The 22,583-nt window shown below is 36.1% G+C and overlaps 4 protein-coding genes across 4 annotated transcripts in view; 3 read left to right on the top strand and 1 right to left on the bottom strand.

Annotated features, from left to right (window-relative positions):
• The first annotated feature begins 65 nt into the window (after window positions 1-65).
• Window positions 66-2,845, top strand: LOC137573976 (nucleolar MIF4G domain-containing protein 1 homolog). Its single transcript, XM_068286083.1, has 2 exons — window positions 66-1,073; window positions 1,132-2,845. Exons 1-2 carry the CDS (start codon window positions 152-154, stop codon window positions 2,808-2,810), a joined length of 2,601 nt encoding a protein of 866 aa, XP_068142184.1. The 5' UTR covers window positions 66-151; the 3' UTR covers window positions 2,811-2,845.
• Window positions 2,846-3,586: 741 nt separating this feature from the next.
• LOC137573878 (uncharacterized protein DDB_G0283697) lies at window positions 3,587-5,006 on the bottom strand. Its single transcript, XM_068285946.1, has 3 exons — window positions 4,570-5,006; window positions 4,288-4,509; window positions 3,587-4,230 (listed from the first exon to the last, which is right to left on the bottom strand). The coding sequence occupies exons 1-3, from the start codon at window positions 4,745-4,747 to the stop codon at window positions 3,650-3,652; spliced, it is 981 nt and encodes a 326-aa protein (XP_068142047.1). The 5' UTR covers window positions 4,748-5,006; the 3' UTR covers window positions 3,587-3,649.
• Window positions 5,007-5,657: 651 nt separating this feature from the next.
• Window positions 5,658-22,583, top strand: part of Svil (Supervillin) — a 162,216-nt gene continuing 145,290 nt past the window's right edge. The window contains exon 1 of the mRNA XM_068286519.1: window positions 5,658-5,880. The gene's annotated coding sequence lies outside the window, so the exon portion shown is untranslated. The remainder of the gene's footprint in view (window positions 5,881-22,583) is intronic.
• On the top strand, window positions 20,123-21,820 carry LOC137574009 (uncharacterized). The gene is made up of 3 exons (XM_068286114.1): window positions 20,123-20,294; window positions 20,616-20,694; window positions 20,783-21,820. Exons 1-3 carry the CDS (start codon window positions 20,123-20,125, stop codon window positions 21,234-21,236), a joined length of 705 nt encoding a protein of 234 aa, XP_068142215.1. The 3' UTR covers window positions 21,237-21,820.

The following is a 22,583-nucleotide window of genomic DNA, read 5'->3' on the forward strand; positions in this document are numbered from 1 at the left end:
TAAAAAAAAGCCAATATATCATATCAAGCGACTCGGAGTACGCACGTGTGCTGTCCAACACTAACTCAAACAGCTGATCCACCGGAATTTTAATTGCTGTCCAAAACATTTTACCCAGTATCAATATCGAGTCACTTTGTTTCCGAAGAATATGGGAAAAGTTAAATTAAAGTCGAAAAAGCAGGGCCCTAAGAAGCCTTTAACCCGCAAGGAGCAACGTAAGCAAAAGGTTTTGGACAAAAAGAACAACAAACGTATTTATCATGCCAGCAAATCGAATGGAGCAGAGCGCGTGGCCGCTGCTGCAGCAGAAGCAGCAGCGGTGGCAACTGTGGGTAAACAGAAACAAGGCAAAAAGAAACGTAAGCCCAAAGGAAATCCCCTAGATCTTCAATGGGAAGAGCTAATCAAAGGTAACTTGGGTAGCGATGATGGGGAGGAGTCTATTGCATCGGACTTTAGTGATGCCGAAGTGGATGCTCTTATCCCGGCCAGTCACAAGGTTGAGACCTTTGAGCCTCTGGGTAAAGTTCCTACACAAAGAAAGCAAAAACATGCTGGCATTCAGCGTGTGGACGAGGCTGCCCAGCGTCGCAAGGAATTACGCCAGCAAAAGGAATTGGAGGGCAAATCCCGGAAGCAAAGAATAAAACAACTTAAACTGGAGAACGAAGAGGAGGATCGTGAGATAGCCAAACTGGAGAAAAAACTCAAATTGAACAAGACCAAGGATAAGGGGCGTTTGGTAAAGAAAATGTTCAGTGATGGTTTGGATTACCTCTTAGATTTCGTCATGGACGATGAAGAGGAGAAACAGAAATGGGAGCAGAAGCAGGAGCGAAAGAGACAATTAAAAGAACAACAGGAGAAAGAAGAAGCCGGCATGTGGAGCGATGATGATGAAATGGACGAAGATATGCAGCATAGTGATGATGAAGAGGAAGATGATATGGTTCAAGATAACAGTGAAGATGACGAGGACCTAAATGACAGTTACGAAACCAACGAGGAGGAGGAGGAAGAGGAAGTGGAGGCGGACGACGACGACCAAATTGAGGAACCAACCCCCAAATGTAAGTAAAGAGTCAAGTTGGATCTTATTAATTTTACATTATTTACTTTACTTTTCAGTCAAGGAGGACATTTATGGACGTCGTCGTGATGCTGAGGGCAACGTAGTACCAGATAATGCGGAGCAAGAGGGCCAAAAGTACATACCGCCACACCAACGCCGTGCCGCTCTTTTGGAGTCAGGGAGTGCCAAACAATCGGAGCAATTGGAACGCCTCCAAAAGCAATGCAAGGGTCAGCTCAATCGTCTCTCGGAAGCAAATCTTCATAAGATAGCCACTAGCATTGAGGCATTATATATGAAAAACTCCCGTTACAATATGAATGAGACGCTGACAAAGTTGCTGCAAGAGTCTCTAATTGGCCATACGCGCTCCAATGAGCGAATGGTTCAAGAGCACATGGTCCTCTTGGCCTACCTACATGCCCAAATTGGCAGCGAAATAGGAGCACATTTTCTACAGATTTTCGTTGAAACATTTGATCAGTATATAAAAGATATATCCATCATGGAGGTGGAGGACAAACGACTCAATAATCTCGTCCTTATCCTATGCTACATGTACATCTTTAAGATCTATGAGCTAAGTTTGTTAATGGAATTGATTGGGCTTTTGGCCAAGAATCTATGTGAGAAATCTGTTGAATGTTTGCTACTGATTTTCCAGTCAATTGGTTTTCGTCTACGCAAAGATGATCCGGTTGCCTTCAAAACAATGATGCAAGGAGTGCAAAGTCAAATAGCTGAAGCTCCACTCGAACTTAAGGATAATCCACGTTTACGTTTTATGGTTGACATCCTAAATGCCGTCAAGAATAACAATATGAGCAAATTGCCACAATATGATCCACAATTGGCGGAGAATTTGCGCAAACGACTAAAAGGAATGCTTAAGAATGATCATTACGTGACCACATTGAATATAAAACTAGAGGATCTACTAAAGGCCGACAAAGTTGGAAAATGGTGGATAATTGGCTCAGCCTGGACAAACGATCTAAATGGTGCTTCCAGTCAAGATCCCAAAGTGAAAAGGGATAAGAAGGAGGAGAAATCCAATTCCGGTTTCACGGAACAATTACTGGAGCTGGCCAAGCGTCAGCAAATGAATACAGCCGAGCGTAGACAAATCTTTTGCCTTATTATGAGCGCTGCCGATTATGTGGATGCATTCGAAAAAATACTCCATTTGTCTCTAAAGGATCAACGATCCGTTGCCTATGTGATACTACATTGTGCACTCAATGAGCGTCTTCCGAATCCTTATTATGCCCATTTGGCATTGAAATTCTGTCAATATAATCGGAAACATCAATTGGCCTTCCAGTTTGCCTCATGGGATCGCATCAATGATATCGAATCCCTGACCAAAAATCAGATACGTAATCTGGCTAGCTTCTTGCAGCATTTAATTCTTAACAGTGGCCTGCAATTGTCCGTACTGAAAGTGGTTGACTTTATGCAATTGGATAAACTCAGTTTCTATTTCATGAGAGAGATTATGGTCAAGTTGTTGCTAGTGGTGGAGGAGCGGGAACTCTATCAGGCCTTCGAGCGTGTGGCCAAGAACACGAAATTGCAACAGTTCAAACAAAGTCTCCGTCTTTTTATGCAACATTTTCTGCTTGGCCAAACGGAGGAGCAATTAGCCAAGCTGAAACTTAAGGAGGGACAACAGGAATTACTGCAGCGTCGCATTGAGTACCTGGATAAACTGTTGGCCTATGTCGATTTGTAAATAGAACCAAATAAAATCAAGAACTTAAATGTTAATCCATGGTCTATTAACTTTTTTAAAGTATATTTATGTATGTACATATACACATACATATATTCAAAACTGGGTTTTATATATTGTTTTTTTTTTTTTTTTTGTAAACATTTCACCAATTGAAAAGAGCATGAAAGATGCCCTATGCTCTATTTTTTTATATACCTTCTCTTTCTCTTTCGCCGACTGAAGGCAAACAAATGAAATAGTCTGAAATAAAGAGAGACAGGTAAACCCGTAAGAATGATTTTGTGATTTTCTTTACCAGAAATGTCCCAAACTCATAAAAAGTTGTAAGTTTTTTCTCCTTTTCAATATGTAGAAATGCTTTGGAGTTGTTCGATCCGTCAATTTGTCAAGAATTTTAGTTTTATATTGCCAACTGATCATAAAATTTATATTTTATACGTATTTAATTTTCTTTATGTTACTTTGATTTGAATGCCTGATTTTAGGGTTACTTTTAAATAACATTCCCGGCAATTGTTCAAACATAACATATTTGTTTTTTATTAAGTGAATAGACAATGGTTTCTTATATACATTCATATATATAGGATATTACCTATATTCTTGAAAAGTTGGCTATAAACAAAAAAAAAAAATGTATTCAGTTGCATTTGTATTAAGATGATCATAATGTTGCAAATTAAAAGACTTCTCACTGACTTCTTAGACAGAAACCGAAATAAAGAACGCTTTTCCAGTAAAGGTTTTCAAGGATTCTAACAAATTTTATGGCGTTTCGACTTGAAATGAAATAGGTTTAATTATTCGTTTTAGAAATGTACCACAAAGTCAAATTTTTAATCAAAACTTTGGAGTAAATCTCGAGCTCTTTGATAGCGTGGCGAATTGATGAGCTGCTGTTTCTCCGATTCCTCAGCAAACTGCTCGCAATCCTTGTCCACTGTTTGGATGACATCTTCAGCCAGTTTGATAATGGTGGCCTTAGCTGCACCCTTTGAACTGGCCAAATACTCCAGGGCATTGGGCCAAATGTCTAAACTCAATTTCTCTACATCGAAGGCCAATTTTTGTATGGATATTTGACGTAGCTTATTAAATTTCCAATCCTGACGTGAATTTTTCCAGGTATTGAGGTATTCTTCATTGCGTTTGACATCCTTGTCGGCATGCTGTTCCTTTTGGGCCTCCAAACGTTGCAAATGCTTTAGTTTTTTCTTTTGGCGAACTGTCACAATGGCATTGGAGTTCTCCGGCTTGGCTGCCTCTTGCAATTGGGCAGCTGTGGGCTGCTCATGCTCATCATCGTTCTGATCTTCATCCACCTCATCTTGATCGTCCTCTTCTGCTTGCTGCTTACTTCGTTTCTTTTTAATTAAGTCCTTCTCGATTATATCCTGCTTACGCTTGTTGGCTTTGTCTGGGGGGTATACATGTGGTTATGGAAAATAATTCTTTTGACAAAATTGAGACTAACTCTTTTTTGTGGGCTCCTCGTCTTCTCCTTTGTTAGTTTGTAGTATCGCCTGTTTTTTGGTGTCTACCTCGTCATTATCGCTGCCTTCCTGCATGTTATGTTTGCGCTTCTTTCCTTTTTTTGTATTTTCATGTTCCTCTTGTTCCAGCTCTTTCTGCTTGGAGCTATTCTCATCGACGGCTTCTTCCGAGTTTTCCTGCTTACGTTTCCCTTTTGACTTTTCTGAAATTATTGAATACATGAATTGTTGGTAGTTCTGTGTGCCATGAGTGTAAGTCTTACTTTTCTGTTTGATGTGTTCCTCCTCATGTGGATCCGATATCACCTGCACTTTGGTGGCCACCTCGTCGTCGTCGTTAGCCTCTGTAACAGCATTTCCTTTTTGGTTGTCCGTATCATTCTCATGTTTACGCTTCTTTCCCTGGCGCTTGGGTTTTTTAGTAATCTCAATGCGGGCCATATTTACCGATTCTGACTATTAAATAAATTTGAAATAAAATTTCCCACGTTGTTTTCGGTTGTTTCGAAAAATTTATGTCGTAGTCGCACGGCTCCCGAATGATACTGAGTCCTAACGAAACGGCAGATAGAGCAAATGTTTGCTTACAATTGGCATAGCCTACTGAATCTTTTATTTGGTGTAATCTGTCAAATGCAATTCCAGGCTTGAAAGCAAGAGCAATGAATATATTTCTTAATATTCGATATTGCTTATGTTAGTGTAAACATAGTTGCTTAATTTTGCGTTTGTCAACACTGGTATAAGAAATATCGTAATCAATGGTAATCGAGTATGGTTTTCCCGCTTAGTTTTTTTTTTTTTAATTATAATTCAAATTTTTTATACTTAAAAGCAAAATCTGTACACATTTATAAAATAATGATTAATTTTTGTCGACAAGTGTTGAGCTATTTTCATGAATGTTTGTGGCTAAAAATTAATGTAGCAAAAAAAAAAAAACCATTTAAATACCAGAAGCGCCAGTGAGCTTGCGGTGTCTTTGGTTATCGATTAGCCAACAGCTGTTTGTGGCTCCAGCTATCGATGGCGGAGCTTTGTGTTTTTGTTGTCGTTCTTGGCTTTTTGTTTTTAAGAAATAAGCAACAAAGTATTCAATAGTTATTTGTAGTGCATAATTTATAGTGTTAAATTTAAGGTGCCAATTAGTTAAGTGATCTATATAATTAAACAGAATACAGGTAAGTTTCAGCCAAAAAAGGCGGTAGTTTATTTTTGCTTTGCTTTGGTTTTTTTTTTTTGTATCATGTTTTGATTGTATTGGCAACAACAACAACAAAAGTTAATGTTAGGGCGCGGAACCGGTAAATGTAACAACAACAACGAAAATCGCGAATATTCATCGAGTGTAAAGTGTAAAAATGAAAATTCGCCCTATCGGCAATCACAATTGCCAATTTGTGTTTTCTATTGTGTTAATTGAACGGGCCAAGGTCTCTGGACCAAGGAAACCCATGGTCAAAGCGTTCATAAAAGAAGAAGGAGAAGCAGAATACACTGGAATAATGGGAGCAGCTGTGGACATATACCGTTAGCTCCAAAGGCGAGAGAGAAGGAATTACCGCAAATGCTAGGTAAGTAAGATTAATACTTATCTTTAATTATATTTCATCATTTGCTCTCTGCATCATTTGTTATCTGAAATTCTACTCTTCTATTGTATTCACTTTACTTTTTGGTATCTATGGTTTCAAAGGTGGCTTACAAAAGGTGGTATGCTTGAATTCGAATATGGTAGCAAGCTTCGGTGTAATTCTGCCGGATGAATACGAAAAGGATTGTCCGTCAATATCCTTCAATAGTTTTGCCCTCCTCTATCCTTAACCTCTACGATGTGATTTATTGCTTCTCACTCCTTTAAGTGATTTTGCTACGAAATTAAGTGAATCTATGCATAACTAATAACCTATCAAAGTTACATTGTAGTCTTAATTGAATACCTTAAAAGTAGAAGGAAGATATACCTTCCCCAAATGAGTGTTCAGTGTGGTTTATCATTGTTCTAATTCAATTATCATTTTGAATATTGCATCAATAAAGGGTATTGTGGGTATTCCTATTCCTTGTGCTTGCCAGTTTTAGGCCCATCTCAATATCCTCTATTAGACAAACGCTATGCTTTGACTCAATTGAGTCATTTTGTAAAGACATCCAAAATAGCATTTTCTTTAGTTTTTCTCAATTGTTTTACCCACCTACCGTACCTTCTCCTCCCCTCCATACTTTGCACCTCTCTTTCTCTCTGTCTGCCACTACTGCTGCTGCTGCTGTTGAGTGGAAAAGCTCTTGCTAGTCGCTCTTTTTCGTTTTATTTTCCTTTACTTTTCCTTTTTTTCTCGTTTTCTTTATGTTTGTAGTGTGTTCTACTATAGATGTCGGTGCCATTCAGTTTTGCTTTAGTTGTGTTCTCGTGCGCGTCGTATTTGCGTCGTTCAGTGGATTTCCGTATGGTTTCCTGATTTCAATTTCAATTTACAATTTTTTTTCTGTGCGTGCGGCTTAAAAGATTTCGCATAACTCTAGTGAAGAAATCTTTGTGGAATTTTTTGATTTTTCGATTGTTGTTAGAATTTAACACGTATACGCCCCGCGTGCTGGTGATATTAAACCCTATGAGAGGGCGGCTTCTTTTGATTGTTTTGCCAACGCTAATTGGATTGTCAACAGTTTTCCCTCCCGTACTTTTCTCGCACACTATTTGGGGGGGCAGCGGGGCTATCTGTTAATATATATTGTGTTGACTTCGCATAACTTCACCCGGCAAAACGTTCGGTTGTAGTACATAGTAATCAATAGTTTTCTTTCTTTTGTTTTGCTTTCGCGCGCGCGTTTTACTTTCAAACCCCGTTTCTTGTGTCGTCGTCGACGGCGGCGTGTTTCTCCTGACAACGTGAGCCCAAACAAATCGCAGTGCCGTTTTGGTTTTTTACCTACATACTGAACTTGTATGTACGTACATACAACAAAAACAAATGGTTTAGCCGCTTAACACATTGGAATAATGCCTTACAGTACGCGCCATAAGTGTAAGTTTATTTCAAGCATACCAACTATATACTACTCATTTGGCGTTATCCATGTTTTGTTTATAAACATTATCTTGCACATCCGTTGGGTCTTCTTCTTCTCCTTCTTGTCGTTGTGGAGATTACATCAGTCGTGTAGAGATAGAAGCAAGCCCACTTGTGGGCTTCCATCATCATCATCATTTCCATCATTAACGTCATGATCTTATCCAATACGTTTCCATATTCTCTACTTCGTATATCTATTTGGCATAGCAGCCACAACATTTTTTTTTTTTTTTTTCTTCTTTCTGGCCCATTGAGATATTTTGCTCTAAATTTGGATCAGAAGCAATTAAGCAAGATATACACACATAGATACACACATACAACGAAATTAAACGCATCTCACCTATATACACATATGTATACATACATATATTAATTTTGTGTAAAGTGTTCTAAAGAAAAACTTTTTCTCCTTTTAGTCGGAAACTTTCATTTCCTAGATAAAAAAAAATAAATATTTTTAAATGATTGCCAAAATTTTATTGCCAAAAAAACCATTTCGTTGGGAAAGTTTTATTTAAAAATTTTCCAATGCAAACTTTTATTAACAATTGCGGAGGTAATAAGTCGTTAAAATAATTGAACCCTAGATTTCACTTTTGTTTTATGTATTACAAATATTAATTTCTGTTTTTCAATGTCATTCAGATTACTTTTGGGACTCTTAATAGAGGTAAAAGTTGTTTAAACTAGAAAAATATTTAAATTTGATAGGCTAATAGTTTTTTTGGATGACTAAACGTACCAAAAATGTATTCCACTTTTTGATGCCTTTTTTTATTTGATGACAATTAAAGGTCAAGTGAACATTCTAGGGATAAAAGGTTTAAAAAACTTGAAACTTATCGAGAGAAGTTAGTTTAAATCACTGATATTAATTTCTGTCTTATTTTTTTGGTTGTTTAAATATCTTGACCCAATTTTTCATCATTTATTCCATGGCGTATGAGTTGTCAATAAACCATGAATACTCAGAGCACTAAAAGTACTAACTGAATCTGAAGATTAGGGTAACCGAAGTTTAAAATATATTCTTTGTCGGTTGCCTGCAACTTTTTCTACTGCTTTTTAGTGTTCAATTTGTAGTGATCCCCAATCTGCACTCATTTTATTCGAATCAGTTCTAGTTTTTGTGATTCAGGTAAAATCTTCAATTTTTATTAATAGGTAAAAACCTTAAAGACGCTTTTCATTAGGGTTTGGTCTAGTCTTATCGTACTATGTATTACTTATTCTTCAAATTGAAGTTAAAATCTAATTTTTTCTTTCAAATCAATCGACTTTGATTGCATTTTCCAATTCTAATTTATATTGGCGACCTAATCTATTGTTACTGCATAAAAAAGTGAAATTTCTTAATTTTCCTTGAGATTTTGTTGACCTCTTTTATCTATCTACTAAAGTAATATAATATAATATTTAATAATAAACAGCAGAATAGAGGTTAGTTAAGCACTCTCGTCTAATATTATTCCAGGGTATTTCGTCAACATTTGTTTTATGTTTTTTATTTTCGTTTTCTGTTGACCTACCGCGTCTCTGATTGTAGTTGTGGGCCATAAAAATGTATCTTTTGAGCACAAATGTCAAATATTGCTTTTTAAGGGTCAGCGGTTAAATATTTTTTACTCTTTTTCAACGTATTTAATTTCTACGTTTTTTCAATGTTGCGTGCTCTGCTCGGGTGGGGTCGCTTGGTGGTCAGACTGAGTCATTTGGAAGGGTTGCTAGACTAGAATACATGTTGAGTTGAGTGCAATTTGGCTAAATGTTTGGTTTTGGTTTGGGAGAATATTCTTCTTGTTTGTGTGTATTTTTTTGGCATATAAATATTCACACAAAATGGAAATCGTTAGCATGTGTTCATTTTTCATTTCAATTCAGTTCAGTTTTATTTCATCTGATTTTGATATTCTTTGCCATTGACGTCAAATTTGCTTAGTATGCAGCTCTCATCATCATGATGATGACTATAATGACGATCAAGAATCATTTGTCTGTTTCATAAAGTTCGTTGTAGTTTGTTTTCTATACACAGAAAATTCAATGAATCGTCTTTCCAAAACATTTGCCCAATGCTCAGAGTAAATGTTGGGTAGATTGAAGCCATCAAAAGTCAACAAAAAAGGGCTCTGGTCTAGCCACTCGAATGTGTTGTGTTTTAAGTACACATTTAACATTCTATTCTCTTAAAAAAAAACTATCTAAAGAGACTAAAAACAATTGAGAAAAACTGACAATTAAAGAAACTTTTGTATTTTCTTAACATTTTTTCCTCTGCCCAATCTATGAAGAGATCCTTTTGAAATCTAATGAAAATATTACAGAGTATTATATGGTCTGCTTTACTTATACTTTTTCTACGTGTTATTGTTATGTATGCAAGTCAGGTTATTGCCAACGATATCGACTTTGCCAAATATGCGACTCGAAGGCGTCACATTTTTTACGCCCCATTGCCCAGTTGAAATATCAATTAAACGGACTTTGTTGTTCACATTTATTTGTTGTACATATATATGTACATGCTATATATTTATTTTCATATAATTTTCTTTCATTTAATATTGCAAGGAAAAGTCGCTTAAATGGCGGACAAGTATCGCGAGACACGCGCACTTCCGTCACCCAAAACGAGAAATCTTTTTAAAGAAAATTTCAGAAAAAACGAACAAAACAAAGTGACAAGTGTGAAAATAAACCGACATATTTTGTTTGTTTATATATATGTGTGTATATATAATATCAGGGTCTTTTTACGATATGTCCAGTACTTGTCGCAGTAATTTTAGCTCGTTAAATATGAAAAATTATGATTTTTTTTCATTGGCGCTAGCCAAAAAATTTAAAAAAAATATATAAGGCTTAAATATGAACAAGATTAATTGACACAAAAAACCAAACAACAAAAAAAAAAAGAAAATTTGTTGTATATTGAGGTTAAGTATATTGCAGTTCGCTGCACTTTGAACAGAAAACTTTGGTATCCGATTCGAGTAATCCAAACAATTTTGAAGCGTTATCCATGTGAAATTGTAATCTTAACTATTTTCTGAACTTCATATTGCATTTATTTATATAAACTTCATAGACTTTCCTGAAGAGCCATGTCACTAAGAAATATCTTAAGAAAGCTTCTGGATAGTCCATCAATTTCCATTTGACTTAATATTATAAACAATGTTTTTTGTATATTACCAGGAAAGGTTTCCTGAAATCTTTAAAAATTCTTCAATTATTATGATAATTAACCACAAAATTTATGACATTGCTAATTGTATTTTTATGTTACGCCAAAGCATTAAGGTTTAAGCATTTCGAAGACATAACAAGAAATAAGTCAAAAAAAATATATACTAGATTCAAAAGATCTTTTTTCTAAGACAGTCCAAACGGATTTATACATATATATGTATGTATGTATATATAAGAAAAATTTGTCCCAACATAAATCTATGGAGCAGCTGAGAGAGCAAAAATTTACCCCTAGAAATTCCCAGCTAGACATTAATTTTTTATACAGACATTTAGACGCAAAATTTTTATTTAAAGCAAAAAGCAAAACGCTAAATACTGACGACATATTTACTTGAATTTGTTTTTGTTTTTTTCTTTTATTTATTATAAATAACCAAAGCAAAAAAACAAAAAACAATCTAAAGACCTTGGAGGGGAAATAGTTTTGCAAAAATACTAGAAAACAGGAGAAGGCGTAATTGAAACACAAATGATGAAAAACTTGATACCCTTTACAAGGTATATTGATATTTTATCCTTTACTATGCAGAAAAATCATTTACCTTTATGTTATAATCCTATAATGGGATATAGAATAGTTCATTTGTGTGATTCTCTGACTGATTTTATTATTTAGATGACTGTAAATCCATTTTGATTAAAAGCTTACTTTTCTTAGAATTCCCAAGTAGTTCTGGAATCTAGATACTTATAGGAAGAGACTCTGAATCATTAAACTTTCCGGAAAACATTAACTTTATGCAAGAGTATTTTCGATTTTTGATTTAATTTAATTTACTATTTCTCACATCTAACCCTGAACTGAAACAGAAACCATTTCGACTTACATACATATGTATGTATGTATGTATGGGGGCGAATTGGGTCAACATATAATTTATATACCAAGGCGCAATGGCAATGTGCGTTCAGTCAACGAGGCAATGAGGTCAACTGGCAAAAGATAGGCCAGGTCAAACCACCAACCTAGTAAATGGCATGGCAACCCCCCAAAACTAACAAAAATTCTGATAAACAATCCAATTAAAACAATTGCCAGGGACAAAGTCAATAAGTTTTCTATTGCGTGTAATGTCTAGATAACTGCCATGGATATATATAGTTCTTTTAGCCCAGCCTCGATTTCACAATTCCGCCAATACAGTACCCTCCACCCAAGAGAGTAGAGTAGAAGGAGGGCCGGGAGACTTTTCTCCAGCAACGAAAGTGAAAGTTTCGCATATATGCGTTCGCACAAACCAATTTAATGTACATTTCTGATCATTAATCTTTGCTTTTCTTTACTTTTGCCTTTTGTTTCTGTCTATATATATATATATATATAAATATATATCTATAGTTTATTTTTTTTGCGATAATGTTGATTGTTTTGCTCCATGTGATGGCTACTCGATTGGTCCGGCTGACTTCGATCGTAGTCGTCGTCATCATGTCGCTTGATTGATTTGCCATGGCAGGCCGAACAATTTTGTAGCTTTCATTGAAATTGAAACTAATTAACATGCAACGTGTATCAAATTTGATTTGCCCACAAAAAACTATAGATAAAAAAATGTTAATTTTTCTTCTATTTTGGATTTTACACCTTGCCGATATATCTCACATAGACACAAACTTCCCTAAAATTTAATATACGACTTTTGTTTGTGAGCAAATTGATATAAATGATCTTTCTGCAAGTTTCGGTTTCTTGTTTCATTTATCATTTACGTTTTTTTTTTCTATATAATTTTCTAGTTTGCTCGAGAATTAATGATAACAGTGCTTAAGACGCTTCGAATTTTCCCACAAAAATTCTAGTTCATTGAAATATTTTCTCTATTAAACTTATAGATCTTGACCTAATTGTGTTTTTCCTGTATTGAATTTGAGTAGCATTATTTTAAAATCAGTAGCATTATGTTAAAACACTGACGTTTTCTTGACGTTTCAATGCTGAAACTGTTTTTCAGTTACCAATTTGTTTGCCAACTAGATCATACGGAACGTGTTGACACTAGTTGGCAATACTTCCACTTTATAATTATCCCAACATTTCATGAAAGCAATTGAAAACTGCTACCAAATGACTGGTCATGATGCAAATTGGTCTTTGCAATTGGTTAAAAGTGTTTTAAAATGTGTTCAACTGTAGGTCCAGCCCAAAAATTGAGTTTAAAAAAAGTTGAAAACCACTGCAATATGCATCATAAAGACTAAAACTAGTTGAGAATTCTAAATCAAAACTATACTATGCAAAAAATAAAAGCCTTGTTGACTTATTTTAGATAATAACGGATTATATATACATCATTGGAATTCAATATTGGCTTTATCTTTAAAGGCTTTATCAGTATCGAGGCTTGACCGAGTCTAAAACCCCTTAAAATATTTATTTTAAATACCAAAACTAGATGCGAATTCTAATTAAATACTTTTAGCGAAAAAATGAAAGTCTTGTTGACTATTTTTAAATGAGAGACTTTGTGCATCATACCAATCCAGCATCTGCCCTACCTTTAAAGGCTTCCTTCTTAATGTTGTACAGGCGTTGCCCCACATTTCAAAATCTCCTGCTTGGCTCTGCATGAGTAATCAATCTGTCTGCAAATGTGTATACATACATGTATGCAGTAACTCTGTGTATGGTAGTTGTTGTTGTAGTTGGTTTTTGGTATAATTGCTCTGTACATGATTATGGGTTATAACAATTGTCTGTAACCCAATTCAAGCTTGGCATTTTATTCAAGTTCACATGGGAAAACATGTTTTCCGCACAATATATACATACATTTTTTTTTTTTTTTTTGTATACCGGCATTTAATTGGCTATGCGTGGGTTAAGAAAATTGTTTCGCGCCTTTTTTTTCTGTTGGTGTTGTTATATTTTTTGGATTTCAACTTAAGCTCTCCTTACCAACGCCTCGAAAATTTGCAATTTGCATGGGGCTATGAAAATGTAAATGGTTATTATTATACATATCGCATATTTGCATATAAGTTGGCAATTAATTTACAACAATTGCAATAATATGACACACACCTACATTAACATATGTCAAGAAGTCAAGTCGAATCAGCCAAAGTGTACTCACATAGACGAAGGATTGGCTGGACGCAAAAAGATTTACTATAACTCCACTCTGGAGTCTCGATAGAAATCAGCATAAATGGCTAAACAATGCTAACAACATAGGAAAAAATTTCTAAAATCCAAGAAAAACAACAATGTCTTTAGCACTCGATACGTGCCAAGTTGTGGCATTTACCTCACCTCACCACATCTCATCTCTCCTTACTGGCACTAGCTCTTTCTTTCTATATGGTAAAGCAAACAACAACAAGAGGCACGTGAGTATTTTACAAATTAACGGAAAAAAAAGACAAGAAAAAGAAAAAGCCTAAAAGACTAAAAAATAACAAACGCACCTACATCAACTGAAAGATTTCATAAAAATACATGGCAGCAGCAATATAAAGAGGATGAGAATAGGAATCGGGATGAGGTGGAAGACCAGGTGAGGGAGCAGGCGGAGGCTATAAAAAAATTAAAATAAAAACCATAGGGAAATATTCAAACGTACTAGTACTTAGCTCTCATAGTTTGCTGCATACCCAGTACGATACAGGGTCAAAAAAGGGTATATAAAGGCAGAAAAAGATTTCAAGTCCGGCCATACGATTTCGTTTGCAAAGTTTTACTGACTTCTTTGATTAAAATTGCGTTAAAAGAATGATATATTTAAATTAAGATTCTGGTTTCGTAAATTAAGCAATCCAAATCAAGCAATTTCATTCTAAAGAAATGAAGACTTGGGTTCTCAAACAAGAAACTTATATTCTAAATCTTGAATAAAGAATCACACATTTTAATTCGGGCCTTTCACTCTCAAATTGAGAATTGACATTTATGCTTTTGCATGCATTTCACTAGGTTAGGGTATTGTTCTGTTCTACTTATTAAAGTGTTTTTATTTAGAGGGTACTCTGACATCGACAGCTGATGCATATCGACTACAAAGCTTAGATTGCATCTAAGCCGACTAACCGGCCGACAGACCGTTTGACTGACTGGCATGACGAGCAGCACCGAAACCCCAAGTCAGTTTTTGTGTTTTTTTTGACGTCAATCCGTTGGGCATACAGACGATATGCAATTTATAAAAAAAAAGCTATTGCATATTACCCATATCTATCTCTAGGCATAGGTTGTGGCTGAAGCTGAAGGTGCAGATATAAAAACGCTGATTAAATTGTATGCACGCCATGGAATGGTGTTTCAAACCAAAACCTTAACTGAAGTTTTCACTTGTGATTTATGCCGACCGCACCGATTGACGAGACGGGCGTGGCTGGTTCGGCGGGGTCCATATACACACCCACTGCAAGAATTTCTTAATGGTCAGTTGTTGGTTGCATTACGTGACCAACAATTTGTTAAAGACTTGTTGCGAAAGCCAGTCGATTGGGGTACAAGACAACAAAAAAAAAAAAAAAAACAAAATAAACGAAAGTGCCAAAGTGAGTGAAGATTGTCGCCGCAGCAGCTTGTTTGCTCCTTGCCATTGCAGTAGTCTGTAGTATCTGTCTGTCCTCTCGACTGGGGTTCGAGTGCTGCCGCATTGCATCATCTTTCACATCTCTCATATTTCGCTGACATCTTTTCAGCCGGTTTTACTCTTTGGAAGTAGCCCCCTGCCTGTTGTAAATACCAAATATAATTGTTTAACTGTCCATAAAGATGAACAAAAAGAGACCCTTTTGTTCAACGTCCATTGAACTTCATGCGTTGAAACTGCAGCACTTTGCCATAGCAGATTTTGAGAAAGAGAGAGAGAGAGAGAGAGAGAAAGAGAGAGAGAGCGAGATGAATAATTTCACACCAATGTGAATAACAGGCCTCCCTGTGTCCCATCCATCAATTGAAAATGAGAAAATATATTACCGCGGTCAGACCGGGGCAACTCTAACACCTGCCTACTACTACACCTCCTAGCCAAAGATACTCGCATGTTTGACTTATTGTTGTTGGGTGGGGGTTGCATCTCAAATGATTGAGGTTTGTTGTTTGAGTTGAGACATCATAAAATTATCTCGAAGGCAGCGAGAAAAAGAGATTTCACAACCAAAATCCGTAAATGATCAAAGGAGTAAAAAGAAAAGAAAAGAAGAAAATTGTAATCCTTTATTATTCAATTAACTATTCTAAGGATACTTTCCCACGATCCTCATGCACCAGGCAAGTACAAATTGTTGAAAAATTTCAAAAGGATTGGAAATATTCCTTATTAATAATTCCTTGCCTAAAATGCATGTATAATTGATATTAATTGCAGGTTTATACGACCTTTTAAAAGGCCGGAGTTAGGCCTTCTTAATTACCATAGTTAGCTTTCTAAGGCTATATATTTGTATACATTATATAATGTTTATTGGGATTTTGTTCAACTGTTTTAGTAAGTGTTTCCACTTCATATTGTAATTGGCGTTTCAATGGACAACTGCTTGTCAAAGGAAATTGCCTAATCATGTTCCCTACGTCTCTTTCGGCTCCCCGTTTTGTAATCATATCACCTTGTGAAAATTTCCTTTACGATATTTTTTATACTTTTGCAAATGACTAATACCATTTTCCAACCTACTTCTCTCTCTCTCTCTCTCTCTCTCTCTCTCTTGCTTTTACATGTAAGTTTCTCCTGCATTCAAAAGGAAATCATTGCGTAAGTCAAACAAGTTGATTGTTTACTTAGGATTGACTTCCTTGCCATTAGATGAATGGTTATATAACCAAGGGAATCGTATCATATGGTGTTCCGGTCGAAAGGGAAGTGCTAGCGAATCTATTGTATAAGAGAGCTCATTCTACCTGTTCGGTTTCTATTTTGTTTGGTGTTTTTCATTTTTTTAATGGATTTCCCTTAACATCATTTACCATATAGGCAATTCGTATATGCACATGATTATCTCTTCATCAAATTGCTTTGCTCAATCATTTACTGCGGCGGCTGAGTTCGTTTTGCTGATTGCAAAACAAAACCATATAAAAACATGAGGAGAAGAAAAAAAACTAATGAAAATGAAAAAGATTTCAACGCAAAACACTTATGAACCCGTGAGATATACTCAGCCTTGTTGTACCTACACATTGAGTTGATGTTGTGCCTCCTTCTTCATTATCGTTAGCATCTCCTTTTCTTTTACCTGACGACCTCTTGTCGCGCCTAACGATCTTTAACCTGGCTGCAAGATGTGAGACAAGCCAGCCAGGCAACCAACCAACCAGACCGACCAGACAGTTAGCCATTCAGCAAGCGATAGCCAGTCAGTCAGTCAGTCAGCCAGTCAGTCTTTCAGTCTGTGTGTTTTTCTTGTTATTGATAGTTGTAGGAAAATACTCACATCTTTTAGTATCCAGTGTATACCTAAGGTGTGGTAATTAGTTGGGGTATATAAGGCTTGAATTAGGCTAATAGAGCCATCAAACAATATGTTAATGAGTGTCGACCTCGTACAGGGTGTCTCTACTGTCGATCTACCTACTTACCTATCTCTTTAGGCTCACTGTGTTGCATTTTTGTTGTGGCATTGTTTGTTTGTTTGTTTTGCTTGCAACTAACCAACCAGTCTCCTCAGTCTGTCAGTCTGCTGCCTCCTTCGCCGTTTTATTGGCCATTTGCAGAAAATCGTCTCCCTGGGTAATCACAGTTGCCATTTGGGCAATTAGCTAATTCAACGATTTTCTATGGGCTGTAAATGACTGACCGACGCGTCGATCGTTCTGTTGATCTGTTTGTCTATCTGACCGTTGGTTCGTGAAGTGCGTGACCATATTTTAACTAGAGTTATTTTGCACTTAGCTACTACTAAGGCTACCACAATCAACCAACAGCACCAGCACAAGCACCTTGAGGAAGATCGAAAATGAGTGAAAGTGAAAGGAAAGAAAATAAAAGGAAAGGAAAGGCTATACCAGGCTAGACAAGGCGTGGGTTAGCTACACTAAAATCAAAAATTCCGAGATCAATGAACCTTAACTGACCACAGAGAAAACGCCCCTTTCTCTGCAGGTTCAATTACAATTAGATTTAGGGATATTTTTGTTAGAAATCAGAATTAAATAAGCCTTTGAAAAATTGCATGTGAGACCAAGTTTTGACCCAGTTAATATTTGGCAAAGAATTTTAGGTCAATAGAAAGAGACTTAAGCTAAAATAAAGTATGTGAAGTAGGTGAAAAAAGGAAAAACGTACAGATTTTTGGGGAACTTTTCATTAAATGGTCGATTTAAAGTTCTATAACTAATCAACTCAAAAATTTCGTCTACGGTTTTTATATGATTTTGTGCTTGTGATTCCGTAAGAAATCGTCTTACAATTATCTGGGGAAGTTTCCCTTTTTCCTTGTTGTGTGGCAGAGCTAATTCTAGATTTAATATCTTTTACGACTTCTCAACTCCGTTTTGCTGCTCAAGTTCAGTCAATCATAATTCTTTCTTTCTTCATGTCTGGTTAATTTGAAGATTAGGGTGAGGGGGCGCCCTTTTTCACAAGCAAAGTCAGTTGAAATTTATAACACAAATTAAATGGCATGAAAATTATGATGAATGCGCAAAGAAAAATTTATGCTGATGACATAGTCGACCAGCAACAACAATAACAATATTGAGCAAGGAAAGAAGGAGCCCAATCAAGACCCCAGACAAGGCACAGACACAACAACGAACGAACGAACAAACTACATACATATGTATAGAGAAAGAAGGAGAGGACCGCCTTGAATCAAAATCTCATGAGCCTTCTATCCATTGAGGAGGAGTAGCAGTAACAGCAGTACCAAATCTGGAGAGGAATGAAAAGGAAAGGAGTAGAGCTGAGTAGAGAGGAGTGGACCTCTCCTCAGACCTCTCTTCTCATCTTGCATCGAGAGCCTGCCTCTAGCCGAAAGTTGTTGCGTATTTAAAATGGAAATTGCAAGTTTTTCAGCTCGACTCGCGGTCTGGCTTGGCTTTGGCTATGGCTCTGGCTCTGGGTTTTGGCTTGGTTGACTGTCGGCATTTTTGTTTCACTTTCGTTTGGGTCTTGATTGCTGGTTTTTATAACCGCCCCGACGATCCAAGCGCATTTATCACGCTGTGTGCCACACATAAGATCAGCGCGCCCAGTCCAGTCAAGCACAACAAGAAAATATAAAAAATATAATAAAAAAAATACATCTACTGAAATACCCTATAACAAGTTGAAGCTTAGATTTCAGTCCTATGCCCAGGCTATATCTGCTTGGTATGCCAAAACGAGTAAACGTTTCATTTTCATTTAGTTAGCGGGCAAAAAGGGTGTATTGACCAGATCCCAAAAAGATAAAAAGAAGTTGCTGATAGCTAATTTGTAAGTGAAAATCTTCATCTTACTCTTTCTCCTTCTATCCAGCTATCTCTATCTTTTTCGATATCGGTTTTATCATCCGCATTTGTCATCTTTGGCAATTTGTGTCAGGTTATGAAATATTTTTCGTTTTTTGTTTTTGTTTTTGCAAAACAAAATTTCCTGTTTCTCCTTTTGATTACCTTACGCACTTTGCAAGTTGCTGGCTTTTGGTTAGGTTAGTTGGTTGGTTGGGCTGATCGGTTGGTTGGTCAGTTGCCTGCTTGCTTGGTTAAGTATTAATTATTATGGTTTTGGTTTTTGTTTTTCCTTTATTTTTTTTTTTTATGAATTTTGTATTCACATGCCAACGAACCTGTTGCTGTGGCGGCTGCTGGTGCAACGCGTTCCACAAATCTTAGCAAAAGATATTTCTCATTGGAGGAGGAGAGGGAGAATCTGTGTCATGGATTTCGAAAGCAATTTGCTTGAATTAAAAATTGAATAGAAAATTGATATTAATGACCTTTGTTAACCAAAAGTTCAATTATATAAATTACCTCTAGAACTATTGTAAATTAAATTCAACAAATTTGAGTTAACAAGTACATATTTCGTTTATTTTTGCATTTTTTGTGCTACTTTTAGTGTTAAAAGTTGCAAATTTTAGTGTTGATAAGTGCTTAGTAAAAAAAGCCCACATTTTTGCCATTTATATACATACTTGAGTGGCATTTGCCTTAGCCTTTTTATCGGCTAAATTCTCGATTTCTATATCACATTAACATTTCACCTTTCACTGTGACTGATTTTTGTTTCTAATTTCTGCAAGTCATAGTTCTCTATTATTATCGATTAGATATCGACTTATATTCTATCATCTCTTGAAAATCAATGTACCTGAATAACTCTCACCTAAACTTCAGTATAATTTTACTACTCGTCGAGAGATTGTCTGGAAAACAAAAAAATAAAATAAAATAAAGTTCACTACTGGTCTAGAAATTGTGTTGAAAAAAAATAAAATAAAAAAAAGTAAACTAATTTCACTAAAAAAATGGCTGAATTTTCTGGAAAAAAAAGATGATCCTTTAACACCAGGAGCAGGAGCAAAGAAAGAAAACAATTTTCTGGAAGATGAAACTATGTCGGAAGACAGTAACGATATATATCTGAATGTATGCCAAGCCTTGTCCGATGCGGTCAATGCAATCAATGCGGCAGGAGTAACCGAATCTCCGGATGGTGAAGATCCGATGGAGAAAGTGTATGATACGGTTCATGCCATGTTCGATTTGGGTCAAGTGCATCTAAATCGTAATTCCATAAAAGTTTGTATAAAATTATTGAACTCTGGCGTGGCACCTCAGTCTTTGGCTGAAATCATTGAAATCCTGACGCAGTACATTGTCATTGGCGAAGACTAAGAAGAAGAGGACAAAAAGGAAGAAGAGAAGGCGATGAAGGAGAAGAAAAGAGGATGACGAAGATGGAGAAAAGGGAACGAAAAGAAAGAAAAGGGGAAGATAAGAAGAGGACCAAGAAGGAAAGGACGAAGAGGACCAAGAACGGGAGAACGGAGAGGACCAAGAATGAGAGGATGAAGAAGAAGACGAAGAAGAGGACCAAAAACGAAAGGACGAAGAATAAAAGAGGATAAAGAAGAAGACGACCAAGAACGAGAGAAGGAAGAACAGAAGATAAAGAAAAAGACGAAGTGAAGATGACGACGAAAAGGACAAAAAAGGAGACGAAGAAGCGAAGATGACGAAGGAGACGGGTAAGAGATGATGACAAAAAAGAAGACGAAGAGAAGATGACGAAAAAAAAACGAAGAGAAAAAGGCAAAAAAGGAAAGACGAAAAAAAGGAAAGACGAAAAAAAGGAAAGACGAAAAAGGAAAGTCGAAAAAAGAAAAGACGAAAAAAAGAAGAAGACGAGGAAAAGAAGAAGACGAGGAAAAGAAGACGAGGAAAAGAAGACGAGGAAAAGAAGACGAGGAAAAGAAGACGAGGAAAAGAAGACGAGGAAAAGAAGAAGACGAGGAAAAGAAGAAGACGAGGAAAAGAAGAAAACGAGGAAAAGAAGAAAACGAGGAAAAGAAGAAGACGAGGAAAAGAAGAAGACGAGGAAAAGAAGAAGACGAGGAAAAGAAGAAGACGAGGAAAAGAAGACGATGAACAGAAGAAGACGAAGAATAGAAGAAGGCGAAGAACAGAAGAAGACGAAGAACAGAAGATAAAGAAAAAGACGAAGTGAAGATGACGACGAAAAGGACAAAAAAGGAGACGAAGAAGCGAAGATGACGAAGGAGACGGGTAAGAGATGATGACAAAAAGAAGACGAAGAGAAGATGACGAAAAAAAAGGCGAAGAGAAAAAGGCAAAAAAGGAAAGACGAAAAAGAAAAGACGAAAAAGGAAAGACGAAAAAGGAAAGTCGAAAAAGAAAAGACGAAAAATTGAAGACGAGGAAAAGAAGAAGACGAGGAAAAGAAGAAGACGAGGAAAAGAAGAAGACGAGGAAAAGAAGAAGACGAGGAAAAGAAGAAGACGAGGAAAAGAAGAAGACGAGGAAAAGAAGAAGACGAAAAACAGAAGAAGACGAAAAACAGAAGAAGACGAAAAACAGAAGACTGATCGGTTCCACAAATCTTAGCAAAAGATATTTCTCATTGGAGGAGGAGAGGGAGAATCTGTGGCATGGATTTCGAAAGCAATTTGCTTGAATTAAAAATTGAATAGAAAATTGATATTAATGACCTTTGTTAACCAAAAGTTCAATTATATAAATTACCTCTAGAACTATTGTAAATTAAATTCAACAAATTTGAGTTAACAAGTACATATTTCGTTTATTTTTGCATTTTTTGTGCTACTTTTAGTGTTAAAAGTTGCAAATTTTAGTGTTGATAAGTGCTTAGTAAAAAAAGCCCAAATTTTTGCCATTTATATACATACTTGAGTGGCATTTCCCTTAGCCTTTTTATCGGCTAAATTCTCGATTTCTATATCACATTAACATTTCACCTTTCACTGTGACTGATTTTTGTTTCTAATTTCTGCAAGTCATAGTTCTCTATTATTATCGATTAGATATCGACTTATATTCTATCATCTCTTGAAAATCAATGTACCTGAATAACTCTCACCTAAACTTCAGTATAATTTTACTACTCGTCGAGAGATTGTCTGGAAAACAAAAAAATAAAATAAAATAAAGTTCACTACTGGTCTAGAAATTGTGTTGAAAAAAAAATAAAATAAAAAAGTAAACTAATTTCACTAAAAAAATGGCTGAATTTTCTGGAAAAAAAGATGATCCTTTAACACCAGGAGCAGGAGCAGAGGAAGAAAACAATTTTCTGGAAGATGAAACTATGTCGGAAGACAGTAACGATATATATCTGAATGTATGCCAAGCCTTGTCCGATGCGGTCAATGCAATCAATGCGGCAGGAGTAACCGAATCTCCGGATGGTGAAGATCCGATGGAGAAAGTGTATGATACGGTTCATGCCATGTTCGATTTGGGTCAAGTGCATCTAAATCGTAATTCCATAAAAGTTTGTATAAAATTATTGAACTCTGGCGTGGCACCTCAGTCT

Source organism: Drosophila tropicalis, unplaced genomic scaffold, assembly GCF_018151085.1.
Source record: "Drosophila tropicalis isolate 14030-0801.00 unplaced genomic scaffold, ASM1815108v1 contig_443, whole genome shotgun sequence".
Classification (NCBI taxonomy): domain Eukaryota; kingdom Metazoa; phylum Arthropoda; class Insecta; order Diptera; family Drosophilidae; genus Drosophila; species Drosophila tropicalis.